This window comes from Rousettus aegyptiacus, unplaced genomic scaffold, assembly GCF_014176215.1.
Source record: "Rousettus aegyptiacus isolate mRouAeg1 unplaced genomic scaffold, mRouAeg1.p scaffold_m13_p_17, whole genome shotgun sequence".
NCBI lineage: Eukaryota > Metazoa > Chordata > Mammalia > Chiroptera > Pteropodidae > Rousettus > Rousettus aegyptiacus.
In genome coordinates, this window is record NW_023416292.1 from 9,374,941 (window position 1) to 9,387,510 (window position 12,570).

At 35.6% G+C, this 12,570-nt stretch overlaps 1 protein-coding gene across 3 annotated transcripts in view; it reads left to right on the forward strand.

Annotated features, from left to right (window-relative positions):
• Positions 1–12,570, forward strand: part of RPS6KC1 (ribosomal protein S6 kinase C1) — a 130,950-nt gene that overhangs the window by 97,529 nt on the left and 20,851 nt on the right. For 2 of the 3 annotated variants that reach the window (XM_016166464.2, XM_016166465.2), the window contains 2 exons: positions 3,066–4,655; positions 4,927–5,016. In XM_016166464.2, the coding sequence (XP_016021950.2) occupies positions 3,066–4,655; positions 4,927–5,016 (1,680 nt within the window). The remainder of the gene's footprint in view (positions 1–3,065; positions 4,656–4,926; positions 5,017–12,570) is intronic. The other variant, XM_036234497.1, reaches the window with a different exon arrangement.

Genomic DNA, 12,570 nt, shown 5'->3' on the forward strand with positions numbered 1-12,570 from the left:
ATAGAGGAATATTTAAATACATCATATCTATCACATGGATGTGCTGTAAGCTATTCCAGTTTGTATTCTCATGAAAATTGGAAAATGTTTATGATATGACGTTGTGCATAAAAAGCCTTAAAATAAATGTACTAATAGTTAATAGTGGTTAGGGGTAATTTATATTCAGAATCTTTTATTTTCCTCCTTCTTTTCTGTATTTACCTTTTTTTTTTTACAACAAAACCATATATTTGTATTAAAATAGGAAGAAAGTATGACCAAAAATAATGATATTATTATTTATAGACCCCTTTCCTTGAAAGGTTTTCAAAGAATTTGTAAAGATACCATCTTTTTATAACCCAATATAATACGTATTTACTTAATACCTATTTTTTAAATGATAGACAGAATTCTCTTCATGTAGTTATGAAGACCCTGCAGTCTAGTAAAGGAGATGATAATAAAGCGTAAAAACAATATTGATATGAAATAGAATGTTGTAAATGTTGTAAGAGCAGTGAAGTGATATAGAGGATTCATAGAGTGTAGGAACTGTATCCAGTGAGGGGATACAAAAAAAAAAAATTCTGAAGGGCCTTTGGTGATGGGTGGGATTTTGACAAGTAGATATTGGGAAACTAATAGGAAAGAAACTTCCAAGTGGTAGGTGTGGTTTGAAGACAGGTTCGGTATGGGTTAAATGGAGAGAAATCCAATTCAGATGAATTATGCGGTGAGTTGAGGGAGAGGGGTTCAAATGCCTTTATGTAGTTGGTACATCGTTCAGTAGGTGGAGGAGATTTGGGTTCTTGAAGAGAAAAATGGCATCATAATATCTGTGCTGTAAAGGAGGATTAATTGGGCAGCAGTTAGTGTGGTAGAGTAGTACAGGAAGGTCTTAGCGTAGAGATCTAGTTGTAGCTATAACGTTATTCCAAGAAACAGTGGTCAAAGGAATTAAGAGGAAGACTATGAGAAACATTATGCGTAGATCTTACAAGACTTGGAACTTGTCAAATGTAGACAGAACAGAGAGAGAGAGAAATAACCCAAGTTCGGTCCAAAGCTTTTATGCCAGAGTGCTTGGAAGTCAGAGGAAGTGATTTGGGGGACAAAAATGAAGAGTTTAAGCATATAATGAATTTTAGATTTTACTAGCTGATCCAGGTGGAATTGGCCTAAGAATGAATAAAACTTTTCTTAGAACTTTACTAGATACTGTTTCTTGCTGGTCGCTGGATCTTCACAGCTGTAGATCTTTACATACTGGGTCCACTTTGTGATGGCACATCTCATTCTGGTGAATTGTCATTGACTGAATGCCTGTCATGTCCTGCATACTGTGTAGGCTGTAGGTACACAAAGATGAAGAAGACCTGGTTCTGTCCTCACAGTAGTCACCATCTAGGAGAACTGAAAAGAACACGCATAATTTTTTTTTTTTTTGGCTTGCATACAGGAGCACCAGCTTCAGGTTTAGGCATTATTGTTACTGTGCCACAATAGTGGTATTTGTGATAAAAGGAGTGTGAGTACTGTTGTGAGAAGACTAAAAGAAGATGAAATCAATGCAGAGCTCCTTTTTTAAATGAGTGAGTTTCAAAGCCATATATGAATTCTTAAACTTTAGTTTAAATATGGGAAAATAATAAACACTGGGTATAATCTAGTGAGGACAGAAAGTTAGCTAAGAAACAATGAGAAGGAAGGTTAAAAGACAATATTCTATATCACTAATTGTTATCAAAATGGGAGACGGCCGTTAACTAGATCGCTGGTAGAAGAGGTGTGTATGAGTAACCTAGGATTAATATGACAGTTACCCTTTATTGAGCAGTTATTCTATGCTAGGTGTAGTATCGGTGCTTTTATGTATTTATTGAGTTCCTCTACATGAAATGAAATACACAGTAGAGGAAGATTTTTCGGATGCTTTCATTGACTTACATGTATAATTGACCGTCAGTGATTATTTCCCATATGATTGGTGCATGATGCTTAATGACAAAATTAAAAAATACTGAAAAAGTTGCCTTCATATTAATAGAGGGATTTGTTTTTAACACATCATTTCTGATTTTTGGAAACTACAGTTACATCTTCAAAGTATGCTTCTGTAATTACTGTTAAGGTTTTTAGATCAAATTGAACTTTTCTTTCTTCTTGTGATACTGTTTCTAGGCAGCAGAGCTTTGGTAGGTTTTTGATACTTGTAGTTTGTTTATTCAAAGAGTCTAATTAGCAAAAGAGGTTTAATTTTTAATGGTTAAAATAAAACAAAAGAAAAATTAGATGAAATAGCTACCTCAAAGATATTGCTGGTAAAGCATTGGATTATTTTGTGTTTGATTTCTATGATTTCTGTGAAATTGACTTTTATGATTTCGGTTTTTATAGTTTTATGATATATATCAGAATATAGAATCAGAATTAATGGCTGCCCAATTCATATTTCTCAATTACATGTGGTCTCATACCACACATGATGTGTATGTGGAGGAGAGAAAATGGGAAAAAATATTATCAATATGTCATTTATAATGGCATAATTATATACCAGATGCCAAATCTCCCCTCTAATCCTGGATGGGGCATTTTCAAAATGGAATAATATTTTTGATTTTTTTTCCTCAGTGAAATATACAATTTTAAGCAGCACTTATTTATGGATTTCCACTTGACCTGAGGGGCCATGCTTGAAAAAATTATTACATAAACAAATCAGAACATAATCAGATGTTTCTAAAGCTAAATTATATTTTAACTTTAAAGTAGAAATTCAGCTGTAAGATTTCATATTAGTATTTGTTATAACTAATTTCCCTTCAAAGGAAGAAATAGGTTGTCATTTCAAGAATAATTGATATTAGGCGATGTGCTTGAAACTGTACTCATCAGTCAGCAAGATGGTATTTTATGAAAATTCTTGTCCTAAAGCAAACTTGATGTATTCATGGGTATCATTGACTAGCTCTTGATTGATTTTCAGTATGCTTTTTGTTTTTCTAATGGCTTCAATAAATAACCATTAATTTGGGGATCTTAAATTTGTTTTTGTTTTTGGTTATATTTTTTCACAGGTGGCAAACTCTGGTCATACATCAGTAAATTTCTAAACAGAAGTACTGAAGGAAGCTTTGACACTGAAGAAGTGAAAAAATCTGCACTAACTAAAGTTCACCTGCAACAGCCAACATCTAGTCCTCAGGACAGCAGCAGCTTCGAATCCAGAGGAAGTGATGGTGGATCCATGCTTCAAGTTCTGCCACTGAAGACTAGTCTTACTCAGAGCTCTCAAGATGAGAGCAACCAAGATGATGATGGCCAAGATAGCTCTCCAAAATGGCCAGATTCTGGCTCAAGTTCAGAAGAAGAGTGTACTACTAGTTATTTAACATTATGCAATGAATATGGGCAGGAAAAGATTGAACCAGGGTCATTGAATGAGGAACCTTTCATGAAGACTGAAAGGAATAGTGCTGACACCAAAGCTATTGAAAGCATCCCAGCCCACCTTGCTGCTGGCAGTGACAGCCCCAGCACACAGCCGATAGCTTATGAGCGGAAGTTCTTCCCTGGAAATGATGACCTGGAAGCAGTTAGTTCTCCAAGAACATCAGAGTCCCTCAGTAGATCTAAAAACAGCTCCATGGAATTCTTTAGGATAGACAGTAAGGATAGTACTAGTGAAATCCTAGGACTCGATTTTGGGGAAAAAATGTATAGCCTAAAGTCAGAACCTTTGAAACCATTTTTTACTCTTTCAGATGGAGACAGTATTTCCAGGAGTTTTAATATTAGTGAAAGCAAGGTTATAGCTCAGGACACCATTAGCAGGGGATCAGATGACTCTGTCCCAGTTATTTCTTTTAAAGATGCCGCTTTTGATGATGTCAGTGGTACTGATGAAGGAAGGCCCGATCTTCTTGTAAATCTGCCTGGTGAATTGGAGCCAACAAAAGAAGGTGCAGCAATGGGACCTACTAAGTTTACACAGACTAATATAGGCATAATAGAAAGTAAACTGTTGGAAGCCCCTGATGTTTTATGTCTCAGGCTCAGTACTGAACAGTGCCAAGCTCAAGAAGAAAAAGGCTCAGAGGAATCGAGTGGCCCTTCTAGGCTTGAATCCCATAGTATAACAGAGAAACACTATTTGCAGAGGGATCTGGGGATGTTATTTATATCGACTGTTGATCATAGTAGTGCAGGACACACGTCTTTGTTACACAGCTCAGATCCTGACTTTCAAGGACTTGGAGTGGTCGAGTCAGCTGTAACTGCGAATAATACAGAAGAAAGCTTACTTCCTATTTCTGACCCACTCTCAGGTGCTAATGAATGTAATGCAAACACAGACACTTTAAAGACTGAAGAAGTATTGCTGTTTACAGATCAAACGGACGATTTGGCTGAAGAGGAGCCGATTTTATTTCAGAGAGACTCTGTGACTAAGGGAGAGAGTGGGTTAGCACTAGAAGGAGACAAGGAAATACATCAGATTTTTGAGGACCTTGATAAAAAACTAGCACTAAACTCCAGGTTTTACATCCCAGAGGGCTGCATTCAAAGATGGGCAGCTGAAATGGTGGTAGCCCTTGATGCTTTACATAGAGAGGGAATTGTGTGCCGCGATTTGAACCCAAACAACATCTTATTGAATGATAGAGGTCAGGAACTTTTGCAAATGCATTTCTTTTTATTCGCTGTTGCTTCCAATTAACTGAGTAGGCGTTTTATCTTGTAATTAGTATCTTCATTTCCTGTCTAGAGCTTCATTATCAGTGCAGCAAATTCACCCCCAGTAATAGCTTCTAGTACTTAATGATGCCATTATTCTTAATGATACTGTTTTTAGCTACAAAAGGAGTAATTACAGTTCACTTCTGCAGAAAATGGAAGAGAAAAATGTTTTGATTTCTCCTGTCGTTTTGTTTTTAGGACACATTCAGCTAACGTATTTTAGCAGGTGGAGTGAGGTTGAAGATTCCTGTGACAGCGATGCCATAGAGAGAATGTACTGTGCCCCAGGTTAGCATGATCTCCTACAATATCTCACTTGAAAAAGTAGTTTGGAGGCTCTCATTTCTTTTTAGAAGTTGTATTTTTCGCTACCAGTTCACGTACTTGTTGGATTTGGTTATCTCTTTAACTTTCAAAAAAGAAAATTGGGTTATAAAACCATTACATATAGTCCATAGCTGTGTGTGTGTATACATATTTGTTGTTAAATGCATTTGTACTTCGTGTAGGACTGGCAGTGAATTCTTAGAAATGTCTTAACTTAGTGTTTACCCTGAACCTCTTTAAATGGATGATTTTTATTAAGATGTGAGAAGTGGTTGGCTAAAAGGGTAAAATTCCTAAGGCTAAAAGTAGGTAAAATGCAGAATTAAAAAAAAAAAAATACAAATTTGTGACTTCAGTGATGAGCCAAGTTGGCATTTTAGAGCAGATTTTAAAGCCTTTCTATATTTGAGAAATTTGAGGAAGCCTGTTCTTGTTCAAAAATGGCCTAGTTAGCCAAATATTTGACACAATAGATTTTTCTTGTTTTTCTCTATTTTTATTTTTTAAAAATTAGAAACATTATCAACATTTTTGTTGATAATCAAGCACGTGAATTGGGTTTGAGTTAGTTTCTTTCTGTCATCAGTGCAGATAGGGCTATATTTGAATCCAAAGTTTGTTCACCTTTTGCCTGGCAGTCAGCCTCATTGGACGGCCAGAGTTTCTTCACTTATCACCCCGCTGGCTTTCAAAGGAGGTTCAAGCTGATTATATTGACATGATCTGCTTAGTTGTTGATTAATACAGTATTTAATGCTTACTAGCGGACCAGTGTATTATTGATGCTAACATTGTTTCCGTGCATAATGGGAAATGATTATAATTAGGATTGAAAGAGCTATATTGTTTTAGTTACAGCCTTCATTGTTAAGAATAATTTCTCTATTGGGGAATAGCAAAGTTTTTTCAACCTGCAAAGCAAATATCCTAAAACTATTTCCTGAAAACAATGATTTGGATTTTCTTCTTACTGTTGTTTTCTTTCTTTCTTCTTTCTTTCCCTGAATTAGGGCTGTTTGTTTTTATGTCTTTCCAGGGACAATAGAGCATGCCTACATTTTTTGTTTTTCTCAAATAGATAATATTTAATGCTGTTTTTTGAAACCTGATTAGTGTGATTTAGTTAATAGGATAACAAAAAAATTTTCATAGTAAAATGACTTTATTATGGTTATCTGGTTTTGTTTTGTTTTGTTTTTGGTAAAACAGATTCTCCCTTTTCTAATTTGATAAAAAAATAACATTTTAGGTACCAATATACAAAAATAATATATTTGTTAATTACAATGAATTTGGAGGTTTTAGAATCAAAATTAAGTATGTGAAGTTTTTTTAAGTTAAATCCTGAAGTCAAGTGCAGTATCAACCTCACTTCAAAACCAAATATTTGCGGAGCTTCTTTAATGTTTATAACATTATTTTCTATTGGTATTGTTCCTTTTTGTTGAAAACTATCTGTAGGATTGTATTTTGGTATTCTAGCGGATTTTTCTTCAAAGTACTGTCATGTTTACTTTAATATTATATAGCATGTTGACCTCCTGAGAGTTTTGATATATGTGGAATGAAACCATACTATATTCATTAATAGATATATACTTTCAATTTTGTGTACCAAAATACTGAATTTAATCCAGATCAGTTTCCAAGTTCTAATTTTGAAGCCTTCTCCCAGAAATCACAGTTCTTACCAGTAGCCAGCAGGTGGCAGCCTACCATTAATAGATTTTTGCTGTCATCTTCCAGGGTGTCCTTCACTAATGTTTGAAAAAGGCTGCAGTCTGAAGAAAGGCTTTGTTTTAATTATTTGCATAAAATAATTATACTCTCAAGGTTTGCGAGTTGCAGAAGTATGCTAGTATTATGGCATTCATTGAACAATGTGGAAATTCTCTTCATTCCTTGGGCCTATTAATTTTTTTTTTTTTAATCACCAGGATAAAGGAAAACCAGCAATGGCCTCAATTGAAAAGTAATGCAAGGGTTCTAATTTAGATGATCTTAAAACGAAAGAGTTACAGAACTCAAGTTTATGCACTCTTGCCCCTTATAATGCAAAAAGAATTAGAGCAAAAATTTGTAAATTACTGTTTGTCCCATAATTGAACAGCAATGCTTCTGATAAAAACTACAAGTAGGCCTTCCTCCTCCTCTCAAGAGGGTGGGACTAATGATAATATATTAATATTTCAGTGCCTAAAAATCACAAATCAGTGACTACATGGGGACGTAGAGTACTTAGTCCTCTTTCGATCTACTCTTAGAAGCACTAAGTGTTGAAGTATTTCTCCTCCCCTCCTTCCCTCCCATTTCCCAGCTCTACCCTTAGAATTATTGCCCAAGTAAGTCTAAAGCATGTTAAGCATCTGATGTTTGGTTAGAAAGTAAAGTTGTCACAAGGTTATGGTGAGAGCGATTCACTTCTGTTTAAACAGCATGCAACCTCTACCCCTACCACTCTACCCTCCTGGGAATCCTTATCACATATTTGTCCTAAAAACATTATCCACCTGCCCTGTGCTTTATACTGTCAGCAATGTATCTTTTTATCTTGTGGATGATGTGCCTTTATATTTTGAGAAAAATTTCCAGTAACAGATTCGATACATGGACAGAAACTTGAGCAAATGCCAAACTAGCAGGGGGGCCATTATTCTGTTCTATAAATAAGTTTAAAAAAGAAAAAACACACACACAGAAACCTGTGAATCAACATGTTTTGGTCTAATTGGGGGGAAAAGCAAGATAGATAAATTTTGAAATGCAAATGATCACCTTCTGTTATTTAAGTATAGTTTCTCCCAACTTTACAATCTTAGATTTTAAAAAGTCATAGTCATTTCAGCAAGGATGTCCAATAGTCACAAGCTTCTACAACAAAACAAAGAACTTCAAAAACAAATTGCCACTTTTTTATATTAAAGAAAATAAATCCAACAACAAAAAGACAAAAACCATGGAGCGTTCTCTGTCTACATCTGTGAAAAAGCCAGCAAATAAATGGCTGCAGCTGCAGGCCCATCAAGAGGGTCTTGAGAATACGAATTCACTGATCAAACCCAGCCCCGTTTTCAAAGTAGAAGCCATTTCTTTTAGGTTCACTTTGTATCCTTAGATTATCTAGGACAATTCTCTAGAAAGGTTTTATTTTAAATAAACATCATTCATGTTAAATGGGTTCCTTTCATACCAGAGATACAGAACGGAGTTCAGGAAGAGAAAGAGCAAAGAAATAGTCCCCAAAGTAGGAATAGATTGTATAGCATGACGGTATAATGTGTAACAGAGTCTAGTTTCCATATTAGGAGACTTTTAGACAGGTTCTCCTATTTTTTTTTTTTTTTGTGATTATAGAACAAAAACAGGAGTAAATTTGTTGTTCTTCTTCAGAGGACTCCCTTGTAGTTGCTCTGATTTTATTTCTATTTGTGTACACAGGCGCACATGCACTAAAAGGATTTTATGTGTTCTGTCATCGGAACTATTTATTATAATATAGAATAAAATTTTGTTATAGCACTTTCAAGGAAAACTAAAATGTCAAAGTATTTTTTATTATATCAGTATTTTTTTTAGCAGTCTACTCAGAAAAGCAGCCAGAAAATAGAACCGATAATATTAGACATATCAAATGCAGAAGACTGTATTTGAAAGTTTAATATCCAACCTAAGACAAGTAAAATTGTTTATATGTTAGTTATTGTGTAAATATCATCAGTTAAGTTCCCTGTCTAGTCTTAAGAAGTCCGTATGGTATCCTATTGGTGTGTGTCCTTCACCTTTATTTTCCACCCCATTGTAAGCCTTTATAAATGCTTGAAATTTACATTGATATTTCTCACTGAATACTTTTCAGACCCGAAAATAAATAGGTGAATATGTGTGTAAATTGAAGAAATGGGAAATGCTCTTCACTGCAGCCCAGTCTCCACGCTCCCACATGTCATGACAGCTTTGCTGCTTCTCTTAGGCAGTTTCACACTTGGAAACAGCTCACAGCTGACGGGCGAAGTGAAACATAGAAAAGTCATGCTGAAAACTCTCTGTAAAATTCAGTTCTAGAGCATGAGATTTATGTACTACCATCCTTTGCTCTTCTAGCGCGACTTTATCAAATAGTTCATGAATACATTTTTCGAGGGTAGTCTCCTGCCCTTTTCCATAAACATGTTTTACACACAATTTGTTATTTTTAAGCATGGTGCTCTGTGTAATAGTGATGTATTTGATAATTAGATCTAGGACTCAGACCGTGGGTGGTTTAAAATACCAGGAGGTCGTCATAAGTTTAAAATTTAGAATGCTGAGATGGAATTGAAAATTACCAAACCTCTGTATTTGTCCCATATCAGTCATTAACTCTGCATGACCTCGTGCAAGTTATTTAAGACTGGCTGGTCCTTAATTTACCGGTAGTAAAATAGGTTTGTTGAGTATAAAAAAAGATCACAGATGTCAAATCATCATTAAACAAAATTTTATACAAATTAGTCAAAATTCAAGTTTATCTTATGAGGCAAGATTTTTTTTTCCCCAAGTATAAATATTGATTTCTTGTCTAAGGTTAAAAGAATTATTTCACTTGGAGGACTTTCTAAGTATCTATTTTTACTCACTTAGAGAGTTTGTACACAAAGTATATAATGTAGAAATGAGGGCTTTATGGAAAAAATTTTTATTTAGAGGAAAAAAGCCAAGACGGCTTTTGGGTAGGGTGAAGTTTGAATGCCAAGATTTTCAGCAAATAGATTGTTTAAAGAAGAATCATTTAGGTCTGAGAATTTTGGGTTCCTGGGTAACTTTATCAAGCACAATTTTAGGAATGCAAAGTTGATAGAGAAAGCAAACAAATACAGATGTATATTTTGAAATAATAATGACATAACCAGGAAACATGGCTATATCCCTGGTGTAGTCTTTTTTTTTTTTTCTTTTTTTTCCCCCTGCCTAAAGGAACAAGAAGAAAAAGGCAAGAGGGAGCTTTAGAAATAATTTTAAAAGAGTAAAATATTTGTGGTTAATATTTAAACATTATGTTTCAAACAGTAACTCTTTTGTTTGATTTACCCTTAAGCAAAACAACAGTAACAGTTCTTGTACATAGTAAATGTTTTAATGTTTTCTTTGAATGATTAGCAAGTACTTTTAATCTTTTGCCTTCAGTCGCTATTGTCACAAAAACTAAATCTGTATCTTCAAGAGGGAACCAGTAACTTTTCAAGTCTATGATAGAAGAGTGAAAATCTTACATTGAGGGTAATTGCCTGGTATAGTGCCTGTGTATTAAAGAGGCTTGTGCCCTAAGTATAGGGCCATATTAGGTCTTCCCTTGTCCAGGCAAGGCCCTTCTGATGGAGCAAGGATTAAGGGATTGCTGTATATAGGCTCGAGGGTCTGGAACCTCGGGGTCCATCCTTAGGTATGATGTATCCTGGAACCTGCACAGGAAACAGGTGATGGGCCAGTTACTTTCATCTCTGCATTAATGTCGTTCCATATTGAAACAAATCCATTCTAAAATCATACCTGTCATCAGGCCAAAATGTGATTTTCTGTAGTGATGGGAATGGGACCGAGAAATAGCAAAGCATTCAGTTTCTGTTATTTGGCACCTCAGTGAGTAACACATTAGCCCTCTCAAGAGAAAAAATTCTTCAGCTGTGAGAAGTAGTGAAAGAATTGATACTGTATTTCACTTCTTTTGTATGAAAACATTATCTTTGTGTATTTCATAATGCTACCTAATATTGGAGAGTGTGAGATTTACCTCAACTTTAAATTAATTAAAAGGAAGTTAATTTTCACCTATTATTTGCTGCAGACGCTTTTCTTTATGGGTTTAAACATTTTTTTAGAAGAGGAACAGCAGACTAGATACTTGTAGTTTTAAATGATAGCTGCAGTGTAATGCTTCTTAATTTTCAAGTCTAAATTGATTTTTTGGCAACTCTTCAGTTAATTGTTCTCACCACCATATTATAAAGAAGAAGGTGAACTATCTCTTACTTCCGATATTTAACTAAGAAGATGCCGTGCTGAGTTAAACATTATGCAAAAAACTATTGGCTGGCTAGTTTGATGACCACATCATCAGTTTCTGTACCATGTAAAATCTTGTCAGGAGCATACATGCGCACGGTGGCTGCCAGTTTTACAGTTTTCAGTTAGCCTTTTTCTCGTCAATCCACTTTAATGGCTTTGGTTGAGTAATGCTGTGACACCCAATGGCTATGCAGAATAGAGTTGTTGCGATGTGATCAGTGGAAAATGGAGCACGCTGTTGGTTTTTGGTACTAGAAATGCACGGTGAGAGAGTGAGCAAGATCGAATAGAGCCGAGAATTATAATCAGTCAACCAGAAGTCATATGGGAGCTATCTGTTTCTTATTTCATCTCACAAGGAAACAGTGTAGTAATGATACCTATAAACTCCCTTGAACAAGTAATTCTTGGCTCTGAAATGCTGAGTCAAGTTACATCAAGGAGTTTTGACTAAAGTTGTGCAGATAGTTGCGGGAAAGCTCAGAACATGATTGCCAGGTCACCACGACAAGAAGAAATAGAGAGCCGGGTAGTGGGAGAAAAGCAGCATTTGGTATTTTGTAAGCCTAGCCCAAGTTAGCCGAGTGTGGTGGTGTACTTACGTCTGAGTCCCCATGTGTAATAAATACAACAGGCCCAGGGTATCAGGTAATTAAATTACCTGAAAACCAGCTGAATTAATGTGGTGGTGTCAGGAGGAGACTGGGACGAGCCAAGAATGCGCGTGCGTGAAGGGTGGAGCAGCACACCTCTCCCATCGCCTGGGGTTCCGAGAAGAGCAGAGCCCAGCCGCTGTGGGCTCTCCTCTCTGCAGGGTGCTAGCCTCTGTCCTTGGCCTTCTCTGGATAATGCTCTAGCAAACTGGAGTAAGTGATACTGACAATTTTTAAACAGTGACAAATATGGCATTTGAATAATCAATTGAGTACAGTCTTGGAGGGCTTTATGGAATGTAGAAATGCTAATTGGGCAGCCAACATCTTCTGTTAAAACAGGAGCAAAGTGCCTATTTGAAAACCCGGGCCAGGAAATGCACATTCCAGGCTCTTGTTATTCGCCCTGAGAATTAAGATCTGCACAGAGAGTTGTGAGACCATAGGCAAGTAAATTTCTTCTCTGAATTACTTCATTTTAGATACACAGACTCTCTAAACACTTTCAGGTTATTTTAAACTTTAAACTTCAAAACTTTGATAATTTAGTTATAGGTATTAGAGGAATAATCCCAACCTGCAATTAAAATGAAATTTTATTCTCATAGTTGATACGGCTTTTAGTTTTACTTTCAGTTGAAACATTTTGGCTACTCTTTGTGGAAACTATGAAAATATGTCTCTATATCTGAAATAATACCTTGAGGGAAAACTAGGTAGTATAGTTGTCCTATAGTGTACTTAAATGAATTTGATTTTGATAACATTTAAGCACAATTTCTGATTCTAATTATGTCACCAGGGCAGCATCCAGATAAAC